This window comes from Prunus persica, chromosome G2 (genome assembly GCF_000346465.2).
Source record: "Prunus persica cultivar Lovell chromosome G2, Prunus_persica_NCBIv2, whole genome shotgun sequence".
Classification (NCBI taxonomy): domain Eukaryota; kingdom Viridiplantae; phylum Streptophyta; class Magnoliopsida; order Rosales; family Rosaceae; genus Prunus; species Prunus persica.
In genome coordinates this window covers 16632224-16652795 of record NC_034010.1, presented here as the reverse complement: position 1 = coordinate 16652795, position 20572 = coordinate 16632224, and the positions used below count along the sequence as shown (strand labels likewise).

General features: G+C 34.9%; 3 protein-coding genes across 3 annotated transcripts; 2 read left to right on the top strand and 1 right to left on the bottom strand.

Annotated features, from left to right (window-relative positions):
* On the bottom strand, positions 125 to 1923 carry LOC18786050 (AT-hook motif nuclear-localized protein 23). The gene has a single exon (XM_007220366.2). The coding sequence runs from the start codon at positions 1323 to 1325 to the stop codon at positions 435 to 437; it is 891 nt and encodes a 296-aa protein (XP_007220428.1). The 5' UTR covers positions 1326 to 1923; the 3' UTR covers positions 125 to 434.
* Positions 11996 to 14564, top strand: LOC18787285. The gene is made up of 5 exons (XM_020556280.1): positions 11996 to 12233; positions 12925 to 13329; positions 13445 to 13519; positions 13602 to 13673; positions 14043 to 14564. The coding sequence occupies exons 1-5, from the start codon at positions 12135 to 12137 to the stop codon at positions 14292 to 14294; spliced, it is 903 nt and encodes a 300-aa protein (XP_020411869.1). The 5' UTR covers positions 11996 to 12134; the 3' UTR covers positions 14295 to 14564.
* Positions 16209 to 19962, top strand: LOC18786793 (replication factor C subunit 3). Its single transcript, XM_020557326.1, has 11 exons — positions 16209 to 17045; positions 17148 to 17258; positions 17355 to 17387; positions 17606 to 17777; positions 17915 to 18093; positions 18172 to 18308; positions 18450 to 18545; positions 18880 to 18949; positions 19073 to 19150; positions 19247 to 19355; positions 19593 to 19962. The coding sequence occupies exons 1-11, from the start codon at positions 16209 to 16211 to the stop codon at positions 19667 to 19669; spliced, it is 1899 nt and encodes a 632-aa protein (XP_020412915.1). The 3' UTR covers positions 19670 to 19962.

The following is a 20572-nucleotide window of genomic DNA, read 5'->3' as shown; positions in this document are numbered from 1 at the left end:
ATTAACAATCATATAGTTTATAACTCGATCTGTATTAATCTTATGGATTATAATAACAATAATTTATCATCAAATGTTATGTTAGATTTTGCGGTACTTGAAACATAATTACTTATCAACAATATTATCATAATTTCAGACAAGTTTTATTTTATATCAATCGAAACCTACAATATTCTCTGAAACCATTTCTAATTAAGAAAAGAGAGTTCCAAAATCCAACTTCCATCATCATTCCATATGGAGATGATCATCAACAACAACACATTAAAAAAGCACTTAAAATTAGGAACCAAATTGAAGTTAGGACAAGAGAAAAATAAAAAAGAAATTAAGCAAGAAAAATAATTGTACAAGATGGGGGATGATTGATATTGATTTAAGGATCGATTCTCTGACCTTGGTCATGACCTGACCTATAGCTAGCAAAACTATCAATAAGGCGGCCGCCCGGCCGAGTTTCCTCCCCAACTATCAACCTGCAGCTGATGAGGCATGTTATTGAGCGGAAGATTGAAGAAGGGAAGCCCCGAAGACGGATCTGGAAAGGGGTTGGTTACTCCTCCACCGCCGCCGCCGCCACCACTGCCTCCGCCGCCCGAAGACTGCGGCACAGGCTGCTGCATCTGCAGCTGATCCTCTTCCTCCAAGGGCAACCTCTCATAGGCTACGTTGGTAAACGATGAGGCTATGACAATAACAGGCCCAGATGCTATGAGTGCTCCTACAACATTTCCACCCATAACCTGGCCCGAACCACCAGCCAAAAATATGGTCAGGCTAGTGGCCCCGGGTGGCGCAGGGGGCGGTAGAAACGAGCCTGTCAACGACAGAATCTCAAATCTGCCGTGCAGCGTGACAACTGCGCCAGCCGCAGCTGGTTGACGCAGGCTCACGTTGGTTACCATACCACTCCCACTCAGCACACAAATCCCTCTCTGCCTTTTTCTGGCATATGTTCCAACGGAATCAAACACATCACAGCCACTGCTGACCTCCAAAATATGAGCTCGCAAAGTGTTTGCGCTCTCCCGAGTTATGATCACGGGTGGTTTGGGCTTATTCCTTGATCCTGGAGGTCGACCTCTGGAGCGTCGACCTCCAGAATCCCCCGAACCAGGGTTCGGGGTCACAAGATCAAGCCCTTGATGATGAGGGTTGTCATCATCGACGTCGTTTTGGTGGTGGTCGGAGGAGAAAAGGTTGTTGCGGTTGGGGGTGTTGTGATCATCATCAGAATCCGGTGGTCTTTGGAGGTGGAGGTCGGGGATTTGGAGCTGCTGATGAACAAAGCGAGATGCTGAGCCCAAGTCTAAGCCAGCCATACACAGAGAGCTAAAGAGAACAGAAAACAAGAAAAATATAGTAAAATATGTGGATAATTTTAATATAGAGAGGTTCAATATTTTATGGGTTTCTTGAGAAAGGAGAGCCCCATAATTTCAAACCCTAGAACGAATAGAAAACAAAGGGAATCGAGTGCAGGGAAAGGGAAGGGTACGAGTTTAGAAGAGAGAGGTGGGAGGAGGAGGAGAGAGATATCATAAAGTGGCAAACGCAGCCATTCTCAACATCTAAAGTATATAAATATAAAAAATAATTATGTATGTGCATATAAAATAACAGAGATAAAATATTTCACTTCTTTAGTAACTTTTTTTTTTTTTTTTAATTGTTTCAAATTTTAATATGTGAGTTGAATTTTCTGTGTTAACACTGAGTGTGCTTGAAAGGAATACTCTATTGAGAGTATCTGAAAGAGTAATAATTATTAGAGTGGATCAACTGTTTTGTTTATGGTTTATTATATATTATACCCACCAACAGTTTATAGTTGATCAATTGTTATTGATATGCTGAAAGAGTAACTATTATTAAAGGATCCATATTCATGGCCACATTAATTCATCAATTGTTATTTAAGACTTGATATGCTGAAAGAGTATATTGTTGTGATCATGATCACATTATGCAGGAATTGATATGTAACTTCTTACATCAGTTATTATTATGAATTGTTAACTCACATCTCATATTATATATATAATTTGTTCATGAGATGTTTTTGTTGAGAAAATGCAATAGGGTTAACCTTAAAACACAATAAAGTACAGGCAACCATAGTGCTAAATATGAGTACAACATTTCCAGTGACCGAACAAAAAAATATTTAGTTTGGTCTAGAGAGAATTGCGCTTAAACATAAAAAGGCTTGAAACTCTGGTTCGGCAAACAAAAGCACATATACTCATACTTACAATACAGATCCACCGTGTGCAACGATAAATCCATATCGAAAAGTTGAAAAAGTAAAACGCAAACTTCAGCAACTCCTAAAGAGTGAGAATCATTAGATTACACCAAACAAAGAAACAAGAACACCACTTAACATTCTCTCCGGCAAACCGAAAAGACTCGTAGCACTATACTGGCTAAACCCATAGTGTCACACCAACTAAACTTTATCTAACACAAACAGTCAACTTTCAATTTTGCAACTTCAAATCCAGAACTCACAACAAAAACAAAACAAAAAACAAAAAACAAAAAAAGTGGCAACAGTCACCATTATTTTGTGACATTTGCTGGGGTGATTAAATGTGCCACTTTTTTCGTAGTGACTTGAGCAAAACCTTGTGTACGTGGACCAAATGACAACTACATCCTGGTGATTACGGTGATTTGCAGTGAATGCTTCAATAACATAACAAAAACAAAAGAAGCTGGGTCGGCAGCTACCACAACCCATCCATCCCAACAACAAGAAAATCACAAACACAATCAAGTAAAAGATCCAATAGCAACATAAAGCCACCAATAACCTACAAAAAAACACACAAAACAAACAAACAAATTCCAAGATCCAAACATATATGGGCAAGAGGACCCACAATCTAAACGGAGACGGAGGAGGGAGAGAGAGTTAGAAAGATGACAATGGAGAGAGGGGAGAGGGGAAAACTAGGAAAGAGAAGGGGAAGGGAGGAGGGAGAGAGAGGAGAGGAGAGGAAAATTAGGGTGAGAAGCCACCGACCATAAGCATTTTACTCAATGAATACTGATGTTGGCTCAAGGGAAGTAGTGATTTTCTCTCTCCTTCCTTGTTTTTAAGGACCCTTCCTATTAAGAGGGGCAATAGTAAACTAAACTCACACATACTACACATATGTTAGGACTTGAACCTAGAACATTTTCTTGGAGTGAGCAATTGCTTCAAACCACTAGACTAGTGGGCTCTTTGCTCTCTCCCTCCTTTGGTTGTTAAAAAGATTATTGAAATTTAAATGCACTTAAAAAGAACTGTTTTTATCTCATTACTCTCTCCTTTTTATCATCTCACTATTAGCCTCTCCATGTAAATAATAACCTCTTTCCATCCCAAAATTCTAAGAGAGAAAAGATTCAACTGTCACCCACCTTGGGGTTGGTGGCCTCTATACCTCTCCTCTTTCCATTCCCTCCCTTCCTTATCCTCCCAAACCTTCCCCTCCCCTATCCACCTTCTGCTCCTCGGCCATCCCCTCCAGACCCTCCATCTTCGGCGAGAGAAAATTGTATAAATTTATTTTCTTATTTATTGATATGTATAAGAGTGCTGATATTTCCACCCACTTTATCTTCCCACTAACCATATAAATTTCAAAAAACACAATCCTATCTTTTCACCCACCATTAGTCTTAAAATACCCTTTAATTATTAATTCAAACAAATTCTCTTTTCTGTTAACTTGTGAGTCATTTAAATTTAATCCAATGACTGCAAAGAGCAATTGTTTGATCTAATTGGAGAGATTTGACGACCAAAACAAAACTAATAGAACATATTTTCAACATGAGCGTATGATTATATTGGAATTTTCTCCGTGGGAGGAGAAGACTTTTGCCATGTCGATCATTGGGATTTGCTGGCCTCCTCCTACAAATGGGAAGAGTACATGACGACTGGAGTTTTTTATGAAGAATCTATCGTTTTGGCTCAAAACTTTTGGGGTTGGGGTTTTAGGATGGAGACAAAATAGGAGGGAGAGGTTGAGGGGTGTTTTGAATTTGACGTTTGATCTTTGTGCTTTGGATTTTTTTTACTTTTTTTAATTTTAAGTTTGAGGCAATTGTTTTATTTTTTTTTTAATCATTTTCCATAAGTCCTTAAAAGTCATTTTATAAAGGGGTAAATTTATCTTTAAAATTTTGAAGATAAGGTGGGTGGAAAAATAAGACAGGTGGGTGGAAATAGTAGCACTCTATGTATAATTGTATGATTATAGGATGTCTTTATGATTTTTGTAAGTATTTGTGATTAGGTGAATTTTATAATATAAATATTGTATATAAGTAAGAGTTAGGACCAGTTTGGGAATATTGCTGTCAATTAAAAAAAAAGAAAAAAATTGCTTCTATTGTGCTTTGAAAATAATCTGCTGTAAAGTAAATCATCTCCATGTTTGGTAAACAATATTTTGAAAGTGATGTTAGTATAAAAAACATTGTCAAAACCGCCGTTTGCATAAATTTTAATATAAAACTGTTATAACATGAATAATGACTTAAATAGACATGATGTGTTAAGTGCTAATCATGAGGTGGCTGTGGTGATGGTGAAAGAGATGAAGTTTAAAGTGGTGGTGGAGGTGGTGGTTATGGTGATGGCAATGGAGATGTTAGTGGAGGCGGTGGTGGTGAAGGTGGTGATGATGGTGGTGGTGATGGTAATGAAGGTAGAGAATGTGGTGGTAGTGGTGGTGGTAGTGATGAAGGTGGTGGTGGTGGTAGACGATATCATTTAAAAAAAATTAATGATGGTATTATGAGAATTGAAAAAATTCATTGAAGGCTCATCTCTACTTCTTTTTTTTCTTTTTTTCTTTTTTATAGAAACAATGGTAAGAACTCTTGCATGGTAAGAACTCACATGTTAACGGTGGCCTCGTTAAAACTTTTTTGGAAAAAATAAAACCTCGGGATAGGAAAGAGACTACACAGAAGAGTCAAACAACTTATACAAAACAGACAAAACTAAAACCCAATCACATAATCCTTAAAACGCATCCCACCACTACGTTGGTACAGTCAAAAAAATTCTCCTATAATTTAAAAAAATATCATAATTCTTCGTACAGAGTACTGTGAATATATAACTCACGTAATAAAGAGCATGCATCCATATGTATCCATTGTCATGTATATGATTCCCCTATATCACTTTTATCCCCAAATAAAGAAAAAAAGCCATGACCAACACAACAATCTTTGCCATCACCACCAATCTCATGTGTACTATTGCCAACACAACTGCCACCACCATCTCAATATGCAGCATATAAATATATACACGCAACTTTTGATATCAAAATTCAAGCTAACACATAAAATATGATAAGAATTAGGAACAATTCATAAAGGGAAAAAATCACTTTTGGTCCCTATGGTTTGTCAATTTTATCATTTTAATCCTTTGTAGTTTTAATTTTGTCAACCCCTGTAGTTTGGTTTTATCACAATTCAAGGATACATCTAAATTTCTATCTAATTCCATCCAAAATACCCCTTCATATAAGAGACACATGCTTATTTTATCAGACGAAAAATTGGATGTGTCCTTAAATTACAATAAAATCAACCTACATAAGTCAAATTACCGTAATTAAAACTACAAGAACAAAAGTGATAATTTTTTCAAACTACATGTAGCCATTATACTAGTACTAGCTCCGAAACATACCTCACACAATTTATTTTATTTGTTTTACTGTTGAACTATAGCAAGCCACAGTATTACTAAGACAATGGATATAGATTGTGTGTACAAGAAAAAGAAAAAGGATTGTAATAAAAGTATTTAGTTGCTTCTGAAATGAGATTAATTAAGCCGACACAACACAACACAACAAGAATATTATATTTAACAGACAGAGAGATCAAGGCCTCTCCTTTCTCTCTTGCTTAATTAGAAAATCCAACAAAGCTCACACACACAAATTCAAAAGATAATAAATTACTCATGGCAACTCAGGATTTTATTTTTTTTTTTCCTAAGAAGAGAATCCAAATTAGGATCTATCCTTAATCTGTTTCTAATCCATGTCATTTGAACTAATTAAACTTTTGGGGAGACTAAGAACTTTTGGGGAGAGAAGAAATATATATGGTGAAATGTCACTTCAGGTGTCTCAAGTCAATGCTTTCCTTTCCTTAAAATTAGGTCCCCTCTTATATAATATTTGAAGTTTATTGTCCATGAGCAAGCCTAGCATGTTATCAGAATTAAGAATTAGAAACTTTGTTGTTTATATAAGAAGCGTCCGATATTATTTAATTTTTATAAACAAATTTCAAACATTTTTTTTAGAAATTATCAAAATTTTTATTTTCTATCTTTATTATATGTTGGATAAAGCAGAAAGTAATATTTGTGTTGGATAAAGTTTTAATGTGTATGTAATTTTCTATGTATTATATGTGAGTGCTAGCTACTTATAAAAAAGGTGTCTATCACATCGCAACCTGTTTTATATGCCATTCATTTGTGGTGCACTAGCCATGATGGATTCATGGAATCGAAGTATATGTGCCTTGAAGTTTCAACACGACAAAGATATGCCTAATAGTTATTTTAGATCTACTCATTGTTTTCTTGAATGGTTTTTTTATTTATTATAATATAAATCTAAAATTAGACTGCATGACTAGTATCTTTGCCAATTAGGGGAGTCTAATACTACATTTATATCTTTTCTCTTAACAAAGTGATATTTCAAACTACTTCAATGTATGAGCAGGGAAATCGAACTCAAGTGAGCATGTACACTGCCTTGGCTCACTGACCCAACCCGCATGAGCTTATTTATTTATTGTCTAAATTTACTTATTACACAAAACAATAATTTATGGACTTTCCTTGTGCGTTTTTATTTCTTATATTAGGACTCTAGGTTATTTTCTCTATTTAACAATAGTAATTCAGAGTCTAGAGGAAGACACTTTGAATATTATTATAGTTTATGCTCTTTCAACGTTAAAGGTTTTCTTGCGTTTTATTATTTTCTTGTGTTTTCGTGTATAGTGCGGTTATTATTGATGTGAGTGATTGCTGATTCGCATCACAAGTTGCGAATTTTCTTGGATACACTTATGTACTAAGCACATAAGCAGTATCCAAATATGAATTAATTTGACTTGATTAAAGGAGTTAAGCACAAACATGGAATTACACGATTGGAACACCACCTCTAAACACAAGTTTCCATCCTTCAATCATTCATATCCATATAATCTTCATGATCATGGTCATAGAGAAACAGTGCAACAAAGGAGAGTGGGAAAGTTTTTTTTAATTTAACTTTTACAAAAAAGAACCACCATTGAAAAACACAAGAGTGAAACATGTATTATAAAATTGGATAATGTGTCGAGTAAATAAGTTTTGAGTCCAAGATTTTGGTAAGTGCTCCCCCACGAATTTCGGTCACCATGTTCGAAAAGCTGTCACAAAAGTAACACCAAAAAAAGTACTGCATTTACACTAGAAAAAGCACACATAAAACATAGATAATTCAATAAATAAATAATAAGCTAGTAAATAATAAAATAAATAAATAAATTCATATGTGTGATATGAACGAAGAGGTTTCCCAAAAGGACGAAAACCTACCTTGGATTTTGCTCATCCAATCCCATCTGTTCTTGGATGCGAGACTTGACCAATCCCCAATATCATTCCTGTCGACATCATATTTCTCCATCATCCCTTCCCTCTTCCACTCCCCAATTGACAAGGTCATCTTTATTTATTAATTATTTATTTATTTATATGTAGATGAGTACGAACACATATATACATATATACACATATACATACGCATCTACGTGTAACAACGTTTAGGGACAGTATTGCGGATATTGATAATTTTATTCAAGCTTTCATGTGGAAAGGAAATGTTATTGTCAAAGTAAAATAATTAAATCACTACTCTGCTTCAATTGGCCAACCGAAATCGACCCATTAGCTAACTTTGCATAATTTTAAAGACTAAAATGACCCGTCAACACTCAACAATAAGATGGCTAAATTAGTTGGGAGGAGCCTCTAAAAGCATGAGTCTTGCCTCTAATATAGTAGAATTATTATAGTAGCAAGAAGTGTTTTTACTATTGAATAAGCATTAAATTAGTATTCAAGTGTATTAAAGTATATCTAATTTTATCAAAACATAGCAACTACACCCAATTGAGGTAAGGGATAGAGATTCCAAGTTCGATTTTCGTGTTAACAAATAATTCAGTTAAAAAAATTTCGAATTCTCTGCTTATAACTTATACTTTTGGATACTGTTTTTCGTTTCAATGTAATGTAACATAAATATTGCTTCATTTTATTCATTATAAAAGACTTTGGATTAACAAATTTATTCACAAATCGAAATTCAAAATAATTGTCCAAGGCCCTCTTCAACATAGAGTTAAAATAATATTTTTCCAACTTTGACTGCTTCAACAAGATTATTAAGCACTTAGCATCTTTTAATAATTGTTTAAGGGCAAGTGCTCCTCATGGAACCTAATGACATGCAAATTTGTCGTTTAGGGATTAAAATATTAACAACTTTCATTGATTATCTCAACAACGACAATATCATCGACCAATCAAAAAGCGTCTACGGACACAAGAAAAGTAATTAACAGTAGCCTAATGTCTCATCAAATCCGAGGTCCCCACCACGTTGTTGTGATTATCAATTATTTTATTTGCGACCTAATCTCGTCGTATGAAATACATAATGTTGTGGGATTGTCAATTAGATCATGGCTCCACCTAACTTCGTGGCCATTTTAAAGCAAGTCCAAGGTTTTAATTTTTTTTTTCTCAAAAGCAAATAGCACTCGATTTTTTTTATTTATTATTATTATTATTATTTAGAAGCGATATGAGATTTATGAAGTACTTTTAAAATGGATCAAGACACTCACAATAAAGTTACACCACTATAATATTAACGCTAACCACAACCAAGTATCGAAGTCATTACAATTTCTACATTCTGTGTTTAAGTTATGTGACGGTTTTTTTCTTTATTTTTTCTTTAATAGATTGTATGTGTCATTTTTTATATGTCCTTATTTGTTTCATCTCAAACCTCATTTATTTTCGAACATGTAAAGTGTTTTTACATGTTTTATTAACACTTTCAGAAAAAGGAAAATGTTTTGGTAGTGTTATCCAAAATAGTTTAACTTGTTTTTCAGTTACATACGTTATTTAAGGTATTTTGGATGTATCTAATTGGTGATTCCACAAGAATTGACTCGAAGTGCATATGTTTTTTATTTTAAGAAAAACTCAAAATTTAATATAAATTTATAGATTTCTAGTAATTAAAAATGCTATCAGCATAAGCGCTTTTAAGCAAAAAGTGTTTTCTACAAAAACATTTCTAAACAAAAGTGATTCAAGCAATTATAGTGACTGTGAATGATTGTATAACGTGAGATTCATTTTGAAATTTGAATATCAATCAACAGTTATCAGTCATCTACATGTGCACGACGGATTAATGCTAACCATACTCCAAATCATAATACTTAAATAATAATCAACTACACTTTCGGTCAGACATTATATTTAAGTGCTGGCTGCTTTTAAATTAAAAACACAGAGCTTGTAATTTTTTTATCCAATTGTTAATTAGATCAACTGTATACATGAAACATACTTTTTTTTTCATAACCCTTTGAAGATGAAATATATTAACATATATCTAGTTTCCTAAAGAACCAAACCGTTACTATTTTTCTTATAAAGAAAAACAGAATTGACATAACAAATTAGTATGCTAAAATAAGCACTTTTTCTAGTTTAAATATCCTTAATCTAGTGATTAACAAGACTTGACATGATGGAAAATCCTCACCTGTGGGAAGATTCCTTGGGCAATCATTTATGAACAAGAACATCTCTAGTATATAAGTCATAATTATGTATTTTATAATCAAAATTTGAAGACTAAAGGCCTAACTTAGATCATCTTACTACAAAGTAACAATTTTTTTTTGTGTTCTCTTATCTTATAGTTTCCAGCAATATATAAGAGATATTAAACAAGAAAAGTAACAAGGTCAATGACTTTGTATAATTACCTGGTTTCAGGATTCTACAAATTAAAAAGTTGTGTTTGGTTTTTTATGTTTCCTACGTGCACTTGAATTTTGAAGGTCAATTATTAGAATAATTATACCATGTTTTTCTTCCTCAAGTTGTTGGGAAACTTTATAATATGAAAATGGAGGATGTTAACTTTACCCAAAGAATCAAAGAGTTCATTTCAAACACATAAAAGTGGCCATTTGTTTTTTCATTCTAGCTAAAAGATGGATGTATATATATATAATAAGTGCAAAATAAGACTATAGATCCACTTGGGTTGTTTATATGAATCATGTTTTGAGAGATTCACTATTATACTCAATATATGGGCCCAAATTGTATAAAAACTCTACATGAAATGGGCTTTAGAAACACACCAAAAACTCATTTACAATATAACAAAGAGGTTTCGAACTTCCTATAAATTACAAAACTTTCATCAATTTCTTAAAACAAGCTCAACTTTAAAATCTCATAAATAAAAAACTCAAAACACTCAATAAGGCATTAAAGTAATTTAATAATCAAAATTAAATTCAATAAGGCGAGCTATCATTTTTTGAATTTTTTTTAGGTTTGTTTATAAAAATAAAATAATGTAGAATTTATCTATATTACTAGTGTTAAGAATGGGTATATAACTAAATATCTCTTTATTTTTTTGCCTAAAAACAAAAAAAAAAATTACACCACGGTTCCGAATATCGTACACAACTTTTTAAGGAGATAGATGAAGGTAAATAAGAAAACTAAGTAGAAGGATTATCTAAAGTGTGTCGATGATTAGCTAAAGAGTCTGCCACCATATTTGCCTCACAAAAGATGTGCCAAATATCGATGATTGTATTTCTTTCTTCTCCTTTTGAATCAGAGAAGTAATTCAACCTAAGTATGTTTGGGAAGTACAATACCAGTTGGTAGATCTTCAATGCTAATAAAAGTGCTGGTCGACCTTTTGTTTCATAAAGTTTATATGGGTTGGCTTGGGCCCAATGTGCTGTTTTTCTTTTTTTAAGCTCTTCAACAAGGAAGAGAAAGCTTGTACTTGGGTACAAGGATCAAAATTTTTTAACTCATAGATTAAGCAGAAAGCAAAAGACATAAGCCCCAAAAGGGCCCAAAGTACAAAAGCCCTGCTCCAACCTGCAGACTTTAGAAATTTGTTTTGGTCAAAGGACTTTAGAATCAAGCAAAAGAAGAAAGCAAGCAAACTCATATCGGCACTTGATATGGCATCAAAGCAAAGCCATGGAACCTATTACTCAGTCTACTCTACTTGGTAATTAAGGACAATCTAATCCAATTTACTGATGCAATAGAAATTTTCAAGCATGCGCAAGATACAATTTTTTTTAATGATGTAAATTATCTATTTTTTGAGTTTTCATCCGAAGATCATTTAAGGACTTTTTCTTAAAAAGTATTTACTCCAAACCACTAACTTATTAAACTCGCACACACCACGAATACAACGATTTGAACTCAAGACCTTTCTTGAAAAAACATTTACTCCAAACTATTACACTAGTGAATCTTTTTTGCGTGACCTATATTTGAATGGAAACTAGAAGTATGAAACTACACTTTGTGATGGGCTCAAAAACATGATTTGCACCATATCAAGTTACATAGTTCTACCATCACGAGAGGCCCAACAAAAACCAAAATAAAACCTCAAAAGTTCAAAATCAACCCCAAATGCGGGAGAGAGTTTGAACTCGAATGCAATATATTGGACATCTGTCCCAAAAGTTTATGTAGTTGATCCAAAGTTGATCCAACGTCGTCCTATTTTTTCAACAAAATCAACCACACCATAAATACCGCTGAGGAAAAAAACTTGAAAACAACCTCTCCGTGTCTCCATTTTTACCTTTCCAAGACATAGAGACAAATTTGATGTGACAACTTAGAGCATCGAGGACAAATCTTATACTGCCACGTATAAAGTCATATTTACTGCCCTCCTGTGCTTCTCTTCTCGAACCACTCCTCGATGCCCCCCCAAACCAGACGCAGACTTGCTCAATCTGTGAAAAGAGGGAGAAAGATGGGTAGGAGAGCTGCTTCAAGGAACGAAGAAATGGCTCACATGGTAAACTCCTCTTTATACAAAAAATAGATAAAATTTCACCAACACTTTATTTTTGTTTTTGTGTTTAAACCCATGCTACATTTTTGTTGTGCATCCTCTGTATTTTTTCAAGCTGTCTTGACTATTTTGTTGTATGGCTTAGTTGTTTTATTTCACCTGTCTTTGTGAAATGTCATGTTTCAAGCTGTCCTCATGGGGAGTGTTCATGGTGGCTAGCATTATATGGTTTTTATTTATTTATTTAAATTTTTTATTGCAGTAATTTTTTATATTTGCAATTGTAAATGCAATTTGGTGCTCTTTGGCTGAGGCATTGTCAAGGTACTTAGCAACTGTGTGAAAGGTTAATGGAAATCTTGTATTTAATTGAAGTTCTTGTTTTGAAAAATAAAATCTGTTTTCCTCAGTTTGTGTAATATTTTACAAGATCCGCTGTGTATATAAATCATTGATCGTTGTGAAGCTTCTGCTTCTGCTTCTGCCTCTGCATGCGTGGATGTGGTGTGCTTTTGTGGCTTTAAATTTGATACATTTGCCGTTGCAATTTTTGTTTGCATTTGCTTTGATCAGAAATGTTGTTACCTTCAATGAAAGTGGCTTCTATTATTTTGAGTAGACAGTGAAATAGATCGAACATTTTTGACTTAATTCTACATTTCACTAATTATTGATCATGGTATTCAAATCAAAGCCTCAAGGCACAAATCCCTCACCTGAAAGAGTGGAACCGCGGCCTGAAGCTCCGCGTTTGGAGATGATAGAGCAAACTAACTCAAAGCTTCCTGAAGCTCCACGTTTGGAGATGATACAGCAAACTAACTCAAAGCTTCCAATTGAAGAACAAGGTACCAAAACATCTAGGAAAAGGCCAAAGCGCTCTGATGCTGTTGTTAGGCGATCTTTACGTATCCAAGACAGTATTGTGCCTACTCAAAATCAGAATATGGAGCATGTGATTGAAGATACAACCGTTAGCGAAGGTGAAAATGAAGATGAGCAGCCTGCTCTTAAAATGCACGGGTCAACCTCAGGGGAGAAAAGCTTGGAAGAAAAAGTTAACTATCTTGTACAACTGTTGGATACAATGAACTCAAAGGTGATGCATTCTTCCAGGGAGATAATTAGCTTTTGGGTGTAGTTAGTTCTATCCAGTTGCATTACTTATTTGAAGCCTTTTTTTTATGTTCTTTTACGGTTGGTTGTGAAATCAGGCAAGGAATAAAAACTCCGACTTCTGCGAAAGCCCAGCTTCAATGTACAAAAGCTTGTATGCAGATTCCCAAAAGGTTATTCTCATTAATATATGTACTATCATGTTTTTTCATCTGTCTAATCTGCAAGGTTTATATTATTTCCTTTTATATGCAGATTAAGGCGTTAGAAACTGAAAACCATCAACTTTCTTTGAAGTTGGAAGTTGCTCTTGCCAAACTTGAAGCAGTATGTCAATTAACTTGGCTATCTTGAGCTTGTATCTATAACAATAGACATTATTTTCCAGTTTAAATTTATATGTGTGCATCCCCGCTTTCTTTCTATTTGTGGGCCATTATGGATTTGTCAGTTTTCATATTAATTTATTAAGTTTGCATCATACAAGTAGGATTAACAAATTGTAGTTTACTAAACTACATATACTCTGTAATCCAAAAAAAAAAGTAAGTAAAAATATGATAAAATAAAGGAGAGTTTTGTTCTTGACCAAAAAAAAAGAGGAGAGTTTTGTTATGTTCTTTGCATTATAGACCTTTGTATTTTTCCCCGAAGCAGTGGGGTGATCTGACTCTTTGAATGCTTTGGTTGGTGTAGTATGAGAATGGGACTCGTGCTTTCTCTGAAATGGCTGATAAATTGAAGGATTTGATTTTAGTCTCAAATTTGGCAAAAGCTACTGAAACTGCAGTAAATCTGTCATCTCAAACAGCACGTGGAGCTTGTTCTCGAAAAAAAAAAACAGCACTTGGAGTTGTTGATCCTCAGGAGGACGTGCTCTCACATTTAATTAATCCAAAAGGGCCAACTGTTGAAGGACCAAAAATTGCTGCTAAGAGAAAGAAATAAGAACGTGAAGGAAATGGAAGGTACTGCTGAAGTTCACCAATTAACGTGATTAGTTTAACCAATCTTTGTTAAAAGGTGAAACCTGTTGGTACTTTGTTTTATTTTTCTTGAAACTGAGGGAATGTTTCATGGAAAACTTATGTGTAATATGTACATTTGGTTTGTGCATCGTAGACTTCAGTGTCAATGTGATGTATGTTCGTTTGAACTCTGACTATGAGCTTGTATAATGCTTAGTTATTCTTCAATCATCTATTTCTTTATAGTTTCGTCTATGAGATTGACAATATAGTGTGCAAAAAAAGGTCAATTTATCTTTCATTTGCAATATGCAATGGGGGAGGCAGTTTTCCTCTGCTCCCTATAAATATTTCATTGTTTATCAATCTGTTATACAAGTTGGGTTTTGCTGATTGGTTTAGCTAGAGTTCTGTAGCAAAGGAAACATGTTGGAAACCGTGCTTTATTTGTTAGCCATTGAGGGATTGTTCATGTTTATTTGTATGTTTAGTTTGTGCATTTTAGATTTTGATATCAATGTGATGTGTGTTTGTTTGAAGCAAGTTGTTTAAATGTTCCTCATGTCACCTACTAGTAAATCTCCTATTGCTCGATTGAGCATGTTTGACTATGCCAAATTAAGAAGGGGGCAATTTCTTATTTCTTTTCAATCTCATTTGCAAGCTGATAGTTCTTGATTGAATGGTTAAGGTAATTTGAATGCTTTCCAAGGGAATTGGTCTACTGAGAATCTGAGATGTTATGCGTTTCATACTAAAAATTCTCATATGCTCGTCGGTGATACATGTTTTGATTTATATATGCATCCAACTAGTTAATATTTAATTATTGCAACTGTTTATAATGTTCATCCTAGTTGGCCTCACAGGCTTGTGATATGTGAATTGCTTTAGCCTGCAAATTCACATGGATTGAGTGATGATGGTTCCTATGATTGTGTGGTTAGTTGATAAAGCATGAAAAAATTGCTAGGCATAAGATTCACTGATGAATGATGTAATTTTTTTTTTAGTACAAGTGATAGTGTAAACTACAGGAGAGGAGTTTCTCACACGCACAACCAAGATGGTATGGGAGTTCAAACTTTATACCTCTTATGTGTAAGTCAATGTCCATTTTCACTAGACTAGACCCTGTCCGCGATGAATAATGTTTTATTGTTTGGAACAATAGTTAATTCTAAACCCAAATGAAACAGTATGCAAAACTAGGCTGCACTGGCTTTTTTATCTTTTTTTGGTGGGTAGCTAGCTAGCAGGCCTATTGTTTGGGCCTGTCGAAAATGTGGATGGAATATGGAGACAATAAAGCATTCTGGATTTAGTTCTATGTTTACACCAAACGGTAGAATCTACTTAGGACACAATTTCATCTGTCTGCAGAAGATAACATTTAAAATTTGGTTTGCACTAGACTTTTCCTGTTGTTCTTCTGAAAGTTGAAATCAAACCAACTAATTAAAAGAAAAAACTTGTGTACTGATAATAATGTTGTGATAATCACAAGAGGTCAATTTTTTTCTTTTTCTTTTTAGAAATTTAAAATAATAATAATAATGTCTGGCATGTTGAAAGCTCATATGCTCCCAAACAATAAGTGACAAAAACAAGATTTACAATTGTCAGAAACCTGTATTTAATTTGCTCCTTGAGTCTTAGTATATAACTATATTCGGCTGCTGCATGTTTAATTTGACCACTCGAATGTAGTTCATCACGCCATGAAGTCATTTTTCTTCATGAGATTCATCGACCTTCTTTGTAGTTTCCATCCAGAATTCCAAAATCATCTCACGTCAGAACCCATCACCATCACAAATCCAAAAATCCACCAGTTCGTCGTCATAATGTCATCAGATACCAAGTAGAAGTTGCAGACCAGCTCTGCAACACAATGTCAAGCCCTTCAATAATCTCCCGCTCTTCCTCCTTCCCACGCCTCAAGAAAACCTGGCCTTCTCAGTACACTCTCCCAGAAGACGTCCCCCATGCAAACCGGTCTGCATGCTCAGCTCCCACATTGAAAATTGCGAGTGTCAAGCTCTCTTGGGGCAGGAAAATAAGAAGACTTATTGGGAGGAGGGGGAATTCAGAATTGACCGAGCAAAGCCTCGAGGTTTACAATAAGACACTTGTTGCGGAAAATGTGGTCAACCATCACAAGAGGGTAGGGCAAATTAGTCTGGACGACTATTACAAGGGTGAGATTGATGATGAAAGAAGCTCCAAGTATAGTCCCTATTACATCAGGGGACTGACGTATCCGAGCATCATTGTCCCTAAGGATCCAATTGCTAATACTCCCGGGCACGAAAGCAACAGCTCTGCTGTTACTTGGACCTCAATCTCCACCTTCTTTTCGGGATTCAAAGTGCGAGAGTGGAGCTCTTGCCTTGGTTCTAGAACCAAGGAGTACAACAAGAATCTTCGGCCTGAAATGTACACCACGATCAAACCCTCCACGCATTCAACAGTTAATGCTTCACCGAAGAATTCAGAGACGTCTTTGGTGGAGGAGAGCATAGAGAGGAAGGAGGTCATGAAGAGTAGCAATGAATATAACAAGGAGAAGCCATTGAGGGAGAGAGTTAGAGCAGCTACTAGACCAAAAAACGAAATAAAGGTGATGAATGAAGCTCAGAAGGAGTATGCGTGGGCAGACAAATACCAACCTCTGTGCTTAGAAGATTTCATATGCAATAAAGACAAAGCAACTCAGCTGCAGGCTTTGGTATGCATAAACAGCACACATCAAGTACTCTGATTATTTTTTATGTACTTTCTTTTTTCTATGTATGATATATTAATTTATGCATTCAAAATAAAAATACAGGCCAGAGGAGGAGCATGTGGGCATTTCATCTTTGAAGGACCACCGGGCGTGGGGAAGAGAACGATGATCTGGGCTATGCTTCGCGAGGCATTTGGACGTGACACAATACATGTAAAGTATCATGATAAGATTCACTATATTCCTCTTAATTTATTTAAAATTTGTATTAATGCTATTATATTTTTCCATGTTCCGTGAATTTCTCAGGCCAGGGAGGAATTCAAGGCATTTAGCTTGAAGGTAGTTTAATTTCAAGTTGCTTTAATTTATTAATTGATTTCAGAACATTGACCAATTAATCATAGTACACACTTAATCAAGCTTCCTACTTAATGTCTATTCAATCACCCTATTACAAAATTTACACCACAATTGTGATCTTAATATTTTATGAAATCTATTTGCTGCATGATATAACACACATTGACCTTTTACTCTATTTTACTTTGATTTCATAGGGTGAAATGGTTGGTAGTATAGAAGTACATGTAAAGCAATCCCCTCAACATGTAGAAGTGAATCTTTCTGAACTGAAGGGCTATGAGAAGCATGTGATTGTTGAACTCATGAGGGAAACACAGGACAAGACGACCAACAAAGCTTTGCCCTGCGGCCTCGACAACTGTCGAGGTATATACGTATATATTTGGATCATCTGTATAAAAGAAAAAATAAACACACACATGAAGTTGGCCTAGTTCTGAAATTAAGGCTTAGTACTTTAAATTCATGCATTCTTTGATTGCCTATTATTTATCTTTCTGCAGCAATAATCTTATATGAGGCAGACAAGCTATCTACAGATGCCCTACTTTATATAAAGTGGCTATTAGAAAGGTATAAAGGGTGTAATAAGGTCTTCTTCTGCTGCTCTGATGTCTCAAAGCTTCAGGCAATCAAATCACTTTGCACTGTCGTTGAGCTTTTACCACCTTCAAAGACTGAGGTGAGGAACTAACATTTTTGGTTTTTTCGGCTTCTTTGAAAAAGAGTTTGATTATAAGCTTCTTGTCTGCATTTTCAGACTGTTGCAGTTTTAAAGTTCATAGCTAAGCAAGAAGGCATAGATTTGCCACAGGAATTGGCTGAAAGGTTTGCTGAAAATTCTAAGAACAATTTCTGTCTAGCCATTCGATCATTCGAGGCTACATGGAAGAAATGGTAATTAAGAAAACAAAAGTTGCTTTTGTTTTTGATTTGTTTAGGTTTATCTGTTTTTCTAATTTCCAGTTAGGTATACTACCATTCCTTGTACTAATCTACGCATGCTTGGTGGTGTGCTCTGCAATGGTGTACATGCAGCTATCCTTTCAAAGAAAATCAAGTCATTTTGACAGGTTGGGAAGATAATATTGCAGATATTGCCAAGAATATGATCGAAGAGCAAAGCCCAAAACAGTATGCTCTTTCGACCAGTTGCATGCCTATTTTACTTGTTATATAAATTCAATATGTAGTGAGGGCCGGTCCTATACTAGGTTATCGTAGGTTAGAAGCTAATTATCTGAGGTAGAAATTATTGTATGGGCCGGTTATATATAACCTGAGTGTCACAATATGTATTGAATCTTGTGTGCATGTTGTGAGGCGGAGGTACAGAGATTCTTCGCTGTGAATGGAGCTTAGCCTAATTTCTTTATAATAAGTTTAGAGTTGTGATTAACATTTGCAAGTTGGGATTCAATTGTCACCTACAAAAGAAAAATTGAAATCGTTCCATATCATTTGGCAGGCTATATATAATCCGTGGAAAGCTTCAAAATCTTATAGTGCATGGCGTATGCCCCGAATTCATATTCCAAGTAAGCATTTTGTTTCCCTTTTTATTGGTGGCATGCTTCTAACTGAAGTAATAGGTACAATATATATACACCAGTTAGTAAAACATACTGCGCTGACCGCTCATTTGGCCACACTGTATGCAGTCCCTGGTTGCAGAGCTGAAGAAGCATTTGGATGATAGTTTGCAGGATCGAATTGAGAGTATGTACGATGAATACAACGTATGAATACAAACTTTGTAGGCCAAGTTTTTTTTAAATTTTGTGATAAGTTTTGAATAATGAGTTATTAATGTGTTGTTCTCTTGTATCATGCAGAGGAATGACGAAAATATGTTTGAGAGTGACAAATATGATCATGAGGAAATGAGTAAAAGGCTTAACGATCATTCCAGAAAGTCTATTAAGCAGTTCTTGAGGATTGAAGGTAAAACAACTTGTTTCAAACTGGTTTGGTTTGTGTTAGATATATAAATGCATTATGCATGTGGGAAACGCTCTCTGCCCAGACAGTCTGACAAAGTAAGATGCTAGATTGTTTTGTATTTAGACTATCGATCACATTGATGTTTGAATACGCGGTCTAGAATCGGTCTGGCAACAAAAAAATGTAGTTGTATCACAGTTAATTCTTATACCTAACATAAGTTTTTTTCTCTCCCAGAGTTTATAGCTAAATTCATGAGCTGCTATAAGGGTTGCACAAATACGAAATCTTTGCCCCATGACGGTCCAACATAAGGAGACTTCTTATTGGCCAGCCAAACAAACTCCCAGAAGGAATCATGCATCCTAAGATTTCCCCTGTGGGGGCCTTTTTCTTATTACAGATATGATCTTAGTACATGGCTAAAACTACTTATCGAATAGTGTTACAACTAATAAGGTGATGTGACAAAAATGTTTGTCATGGACATTTTGATGAGAGTAAAAACAGTGCTATTTCCTGTATGATGTAAATTGATAAGACATGGTTTTGTTTTAAGCAATGTATATTACCAGTTATATGCACACAAAGAGACTTATCACTTTTCTTGGCCATTCTGCCTTCTGTTGTAAATAATATTGGTGAAGCCCACATAAAGAGAAATGATGGAAGAAAAATGATGGTGTTGAGTATGGTAGTCAAAAGAAGAAATGATGGTGTTAGAAGTGGGATGATTAGTCAAAAGATGAAATTATAATGTTGGGGAGAAATCATTATGTCTCCATTAGAAGTCTTTTACTTTGCCTATAAATAGGCTTGCTCATTCACTTGTAAGACACACCAAAATGAAGAGAAGAATGAGTGAGGAAAGAAAGAAAGGAAGAGAAGGAAGAAAGAGGGTGAGTGAGTTGAGAGGAAAGAGAGCAAGAGATAAATTCTCCAAGAGAAAAAATTGAGTGAGCCATACTTATTGTAAACACTAAAGTTGTAGCCCTATTATTTTACATAGTGAAAAGTTACTACTGCTGCTCTCCGGGGTCGTAGGCATAGCCGAACCTCGTTAAATACTGTGTCTCATCTACTTTACGTGCAGCTCAATATTCGCACATATCCCAGTTATTTTACAACACGTTATCAGCACGAGAAGCTCTCAGGTTTATTACCCATACAAGCACGTTTACTTTATCGCAAATTTACTTTTACTTAAAGTATGATGT